Raw genomic sequence first — 6,889 nt, forward strand, 5'->3', positions numbered from 1 at the left:
AACTGCAACACAGAAATTAAGAGAGAGAGATGAAAGTTGAAATCCACTTTGTGCAGCAATAGAGATTGAGAAACTGAGATTCTTCTCAAATTGAGATATGCAAGTTTTGGGGTTAGCAAAGATGGATCTGTGCTAAGCCTTTACCTGCATTTGGGCCATGAGGGGAACAGTTCTTGGAGCAAGGGCAGCCCTTGTTGGGAACTCACCATGAAATAAGTGCAGTTAAAGTAAACCTGGGAGGTAGGTCTGAAGAAATAAGAGCAGGAGGCTGGAGAGGTCATCTGCTGCCAGAGGGCTGTCCTGGCTGGTTCTCACCTCCCACTCCTCTCACCTGTATAGCATCACCTTTCTCTAGACCATGGAGCACTGAGAAACCTGGTTTAGACTAGAATATGTCCTTAGCCATGGCAAGGGTTGGAACAAGATGAGCCTTAAGGTCTTTTCCAACCCAAACCATTCTATGATTCTCTGACCATCACCTTCCCGAATAAGCAAATACCTCCCTCTCATCCTTGCACTCTGATTCCTCTAGATAATATATCAGGACCAACAAGGTGGTATTTTATTCTCCTTTAAACAGTGCAAATTATATGATCTCACAGATCAGCTCTTAACAAAAATGCAGGTGACCTCTTTTTGCCCCATTGGCAGAGGCACTGGGTGTTATTTTAACAGCTGTGAAATCCCTCTGAGATTCTCTCCTAAGTAGGTGCTATCAGGAAGCAACTCCTGACATAATTTAAGGCACTGAAAAGTGCAAGCACTGGCAACTATTTCTGTCAAAGCAAATGACCACATACATTGTCTGATAACAGGTTTTTAATGAGTAAGCAAATGTAACCCACCCAAGGCACTGAGTCAGCAGAGGGTCACTGCAGCTCCTGGAATTGCCTGGCAGAGTTAGTCCCAAGGGTCTTGGACAAAGTCCTTGACTGTCTGGGCATGAGAGCTTCATTCAGAGGGACCATCATTAGATAAAGACCTCGAGGGAGAATAGGATCTATTATATCCCTTTGGCTACACTTAGGAGGAAGCTCTGGTGAGAATAAATTCCCATGTAGGTGAGAAATGGAATAGTCAGCACTGAAAAATGGAGAAACAACAACCAGGCTGAGAGTTCCAGGTCCTTAGCAGGGGACATAAACTATTTTGTGCACAGAAACCCTGAAGCTGCCCAGGGTGAGAGGCAGAGATGAGCCCCAGATTTCTGCTGAAGCAGCAGCTCATGCTGCAAAGGGGAGTGAAAATTCCCTGTAGCCTTTAGTTCCCAAACTTTGGTCATTGCAAAGAGCAAATGGAGTCATGATGTTGAGAGTCAGTGTTCAGGGAAATCATTTAGTGCCATCAGGGACATATTTTGCACAGCTGGCTCTGAGTCCTAAATGAAAATACACCACAACAGGAACAGTTCAGAGTGGTTTTGGGGACATAAACTGAGGGGTTTCAACCCAGTAAGATAATTGAGTTTCAAGCTATAGCTAACAGACCTGCAGCTGGTCCCCAGGTGAGGTCAGGGAGCATCCTGTGGCCAGGAGGAAAGTCTTGGCATTTTCCATGACAATATTCAAGGGCTGAGAGAGCCTCACAGACCAGAGTTTGGGGCTTGTTCTGTAAACTGTTTCTAAGGAAACAGCCCTTTGAGATGGAATTTGTCTCTCCATGTGAGTACATCACCTAGCAAGGTGCTCTCTAGGCAGCACTAAAACAGGAATAATACTGCAACAACATTCCAGCAGTAATTAGCAGCAATTCCTGACAACTGCAGAAATGCCCTTAGTGCAACCTGAGCATACAAAATCCAAAGCACTCCCAGAGCCAACATCTTTCTATTTCTGGCAGGTCCTACTCAATTCTGAATACTACATCTTCCCCATCCCTTCAAGCCTTTGCTGATGGAGCTCTGGAGAGAAGACAGCAGGAAGACCAAGGACCTGGGGATGCAGGGCCACTCACCATCATCTGCCAGAATGTGCAGGTAGAGTCCTACACATACCTACAGCACACACAGCTGCAGGGACAAGCTTCCAGTGATTGGGATTTCCTTGACAACTTATTCCCTGGTCTCTTTACCTGCAGCACAAGTTAGTTCTCCACAAGCTTTTGAATGACATGATTCACCACAGGCACTGAAGACATCACTGTCCCCAATCCTGCAGAGCCCCATCCTCTGCTCCCTTCAGCAGCTTTATACCAGCATAAATTTACCAATATCATCAAGAGTTTCCTAAATTCATTAAAATCATTGATTCAGAAGGTTTTTCTCTACCCACATTTGCACTAGGGGAAAGCAAGAGTTGCCTGGTCCTCACTCCTATTAGTAACTGAGATCTCAGCAAACCCTTTGCACTTGGATGAAGGTCAAACCTGCTGTAATTTTTCTTGCAGCCCCTGAGAATAAGCAGCCAGCCAGGGCCTCAGAAACGCTGCCTGTTTGTCTGCAGACATGGGGAAAGGATGGATGTGGTGTTTGGGAAGTATTGGCTGTCACAGTGTTTTGATGCCAAAGGTGAGCAGCTCCCATGGTTCTCCAGGTTGGGATGAAGGGAGGAGGATGGGGAGTGCCTGAGGAGGCAAAGCTTAGATGGAAGTTGTGGTTTCCTACCACAAAGTGATGTTTTCTGTGGTGCTAGAGCTACAGTCAGAAGCAGAAACACAAGCCAGGGAGGAAATACTCCATTTTCTAAGACTATTGCAGGAGTTTCTACACTGCAGTAACATTGCCAAAGAGCAAATGGCATCATGATATTGGTAGTCAGTGCTCAAGGAAAACATTTAGTGCCATCAGGGACTTATTTTGCACTGTTGGCTCTGAGTCCTAAATGAAAATACACCACTACAGGTACAGTTCAGAGTGACTTTTGGGGCATAAACTGAGGGTTTCAACTCAGTAATGTACTTGAGCTTGAGACTGTAGTTAACACACTGTAACTTGAGGCTGTGTTGGTGTTGCAGTTGATCAGAAAGTTGTCCTCAAAGTCTTTGATCTATTCAAAAATGTCAATATCTTATAGTCAAAGGATAATTTCACAACTCCCTTCTTTCTAAATCATGGCTGGAGAGCTGTGACACTTCAGCCTCCTGCAAAAACATTCAAGTTGCCTTCTGTTGTAGGATAGAAATGATTTTCCCTTGAGGAAAACTGCCCTAAAGATAACTTTGAAAACATCACCAACATTCTCTGCTGATCTTCAACCGACGATTGACTTCATTTTCTCATACACCTGATGGTTTTACATGGGAAAACTGCTCAAGAGCAGGTCTGGGCACCACCTGCAAGGTGCAGATGGGGTGATGGAAGAGGGTAGGAGCAAGTGTGGTGGTCCTGCCTCTCTTTGAAGGAATAATTGCAGCTTCTGCCCTTGCCCTGCAGGAAGGTACGTGCGCAGCAACCTGAACATGCCTCACAGCTTACCCCAGCGCAGCGGCGGCTTCAGGGACTACGAGAAGGATGCACCCATCACTGTGCTGGGCTGCACACAGGCAAGGCTGGTTGGTAAGTCCTCCTCAGCACAAAAGAGCTTTAAGCTGAAGGAAGGCAGATTTTGGGTGGATATGATAAAGGAGTTCTTCCCTGGGAGGGTGATGAGGCACTGGCATAGGTTGCCCAGAGAAGCTATGGATGCTTCATCCCTAGGAGTGTTCCAGGCCAGGTTGGATGGGACTTGGAGCAACTTGGGTTAGTGGAAGGTGTCACTGCCCATTGTTGCAACAATATGACCTCTAAGATTCCTTCCAACACAAACCATTCCAGGATTCCATGCCCAGGAAGCTTTGCTATCTTCCTGCCACGCACCCCACCAGAGAAAGATCCAAGTGCAAGGCAATTGCTCTTGGTCTTTGCATGAACCAGAACTTGATCTCATGTTCTGGTGTCCCCAACATGAGAAGGACATGGAACTGTGGGTCCAAGTCCAGAGGAGGCCACGAAGCTGATAAGAGGACTGGATCATCTTCCTTACAAGGACAGGCTGAGAGAGTTGGGGTTGTTCAGCCTGGAGAAGAGAAGGTTGTGTGGAGACCTCAGAGCACCTTCCAGGATCTCAAGGGGCTTCAGGAAAGCTGGAGAGGGACTCTGTGTTGGGAACTGCACAGACAGGACAAGGGGCAATGGGGAGAAATTGAAAGAGGGAAAGTTAGATTAGATATCAGGAAGAAATTTTTCCCTGTGAGGGTGGTAAGACACTGTCCCAGGTTGCCCAGGGAGGCTGTGGCTGCCCCAGCCCTGGCAGTGTTCACAGCCAGGTTGGATGAGCCTTGAGCAACCTGCTCTGGTGGGAGGTGTCCCTGCCCAGGGCATGGGGTTGGGGCTGGATCATCTCTAACCTCTATTCCAACCCCTTAACATACTATGAAGCTATGAACAAATGAATTGGGTGCCCTGAACTAGTAGGACTTAGCCATTTCAAGAAGCTTTGCAAAGTCCCCTCACCTCCCCTAGCAATTTCTCTCTTTCAAAGGAAACCTTGTGTCCTTCAGCTGCTGCAGCTGAGGAAAAGACAACGCACAAAATCTGGGGCGTGGGATGAGATCAGAGCCATCAGCAGGGTGGGTGCATTTGGAAGATGCTCTTATTACCAGTGTTGGGGTGAATTGCAGCAGTGTAATGGTCACCTCATACTAAATGGACTTTTTTCCTTTACTTTGACCAGCCTATTTGCCTCACCAATAGAGTTTTTTTACCCTGCCTGGCTTTATGTTGTCCAAAACACAGCTCAAATTCTTCCCAGTCTTCTCCCACCTTCCTGTCCTTGTCCCTGACTTCTGAGCCTGTCAGTTTGTACACAGACAGAAAATCACTTGGTAGCCAAAGAACACACCCTGAGCATTGTGATTAAAGGAGCCCAACCCCTTAGAAGTCATGAGCTTCAGTACTTAGCATTTTCTCAAGCACAAATCCCTTTCTTGTTGGTCACATTCAAACTAGGGCAGCTAAAATTACACTTGCTTTCTGCAACAGAAATAAATCCCAGTGCAGCAGCAGGATGCTCAGTCTCCTGGCCACATGGCATGGGGGTTTGCAATATGCACATGACAGAAGGCAAATCTGGGAGCAGTCACAGCACACTTTGCTGGTAGCACTGAAGGGGCTGAGGACAGGAGTGTGGACATGACCCAGTGCTGTCACCCTCCCAGGCAGCTGCAGACCTTGATGTGCCAGAGCCACAATTCCTCTGATGACTGCAGCAAATGAGCAGCTTCCCTGTGATGGAGAGCTGGGAGATGTGCTTTTCCTCCTGAATTACCTCACTTCTCTGCAGAGATTTATGGATTGGCTTGACATGGTTACAGCCATCATTAAACGTGTGGAGTGAAGGTTAATGACCTCTTCTTGCTCCCACTCTGTTCTGCCTCTTCAAGGAGAACAGAAATGCAACTCACTCTTCCTACAAGCCTGTGCAGTGCTGGGCAGATCCCTGTTCTCCTCTGGTTCCCTCAGGCACTGCAGGAATATTAATAACCCTAATAGTGGAGTTGATTCTTATCTCACTCTCAGTGATCTTCCACCTGTGTAATGAAATGGTGATTTATACCAGCAAAGAATCAGCCAACTGAGTTAAGTTGGGTTTGAGTTCAGTTGAATCACTCTGATTTACAGCCTAGAAATGAAATGAAACTAAACTCAAGCTCTCTATAGTCTTTCTCAGCACACTGGTTGCTTTTGGGCTAGACCCAGGAGCAGCAGAGCCTGAGCAGGTCCTTGCTGGGTGGCAGATCCCTGTTGATTTTGCAGTGCCATATGTCTGGGGTTTTTTTTCATAGGTGCTAAAACTCTCTTGCAGGTGAAGCCTTGCTAGAAACCAATACCATTGTAGACTACATCTACAGCTCCCCATCCCTACGGTGTGTGCAGACAGCACACAACATCCTGAAAGGTAAGAACCCAGTGTGGAGAGGCTGAGTTCTCCTCACTCTCTAGGGAAAACAGTGGCAACCAGATAAAAGGGAGCCTGGAATGGGATCCCCAAGGAAATGGTAATTCAGGGTGAGAATTATTTCCATGAGACTTTACATCAGCACAGCACTGTCCATAAGGAACCCTTTTCTACTTGAAAGAGGTTGACATTCCCTGTCATAGCATATGCCAAGTACATACATCAATTACTTCATCTTCCATACCTACTATCAATCAACTGACTAATTAGAGAGAAAAAAAAAAAAAAAGTCATTTCCTATCAAACTGCAGCATTAAAGCTGCCAAGTCTTCCTGCCTCCCTCCCCAGCTCCTTTCCTTGACTCTTGCTCTCCTTTTTCCAGGTATGCAACAGGAGAACAACCTGAAGATCCGAATAGAGCCAGGCTTGTTTGAATGGACCAAGTGGGTGTCTGGGAACACACTACCTGCCTGGATACCCCCTGTGGATTTAGCTGCAGCTACTCTAAGCGTTGATACAACCTACAGGTAGCACAAAGAGGGGGCAGAGGGGGCTCATTGGCTTTGGGGTTGAAGATCTGCACTACATTTTGCTGAGGTTTAAAGTTCAGGCAGTGACTGGAAGAGCTGATGAGGTTCCCAGAATTAACTTAGAGCAGATTCAAGGCTGCTGTGCTGAGCATGACCTGAAAATGGCTTATTCTAACCCAAATTCCCACCTCACTGCCAAGGTCCAGCTATATTGCTGACCGTGGAGATCCTCTTTCCAGTACTCCTTCCACTTTTCAGGTATCCAGGGAATCCTCAAAGGATTCCTACAACTTAGGAGTTTGGGCTCAGCTAACAGGCACAGGAATTCCACCCAGATGGGCTTGGTGACAGATATCCTGTGTCTGGGGTTTTGTGCTTTATGGGATCACTTGAATGTTGGTGTTTCCCAGAGTCCCATTGTATCCATGTGTTTGAGAACCCTCGAGTGAAATAATCAGTTGAAACATTAAAAAGAGGGAAAAAAAA

General features: G+C 46.6%; 1 protein-coding gene across 1 annotated transcript in view; it reads left to right on the plus strand.

Annotated features, from left to right (window-relative positions):
• The window catches only part of UBASH3B (ubiquitin associated and SH3 domain containing B), a gene marked incomplete at its 5' end in the record, with an annotated part of 13,856 nt that extends 7,452 nt beyond the window's left edge, over positions 1 to 6,404 (plus strand). The window contains 5 exons of the mRNA XM_009077369.1: positions 1,840 to 1,975; positions 2,386 to 2,506; positions 3,371 to 3,493; positions 5,781 to 5,873; positions 6,256 to 6,404. Of these exons, the coding sequence (XP_009075617.1) occupies positions 1,840 to 1,975; positions 2,386 to 2,506; positions 3,371 to 3,493; positions 5,781 to 5,873; positions 6,256 to 6,404 (622 nt within the window). The remainder of the gene's footprint in view (positions 1 to 1,839; positions 1,976 to 2,385; positions 2,507 to 3,370; positions 3,494 to 5,780; positions 5,874 to 6,255) is intronic.
• Between the last annotated feature and the right edge of the window lie 485 nt (positions 6,405 to 6,889).

Source organism: Acanthisitta chloris, unplaced genomic scaffold, assembly GCF_000695815.1.
Source record: "Acanthisitta chloris isolate BGI_N310 unplaced genomic scaffold, ASM69581v1 scaffold4546, whole genome shotgun sequence".
Classification (NCBI taxonomy): domain Eukaryota; kingdom Metazoa; phylum Chordata; class Aves; order Passeriformes; family Acanthisittidae; genus Acanthisitta; species Acanthisitta chloris.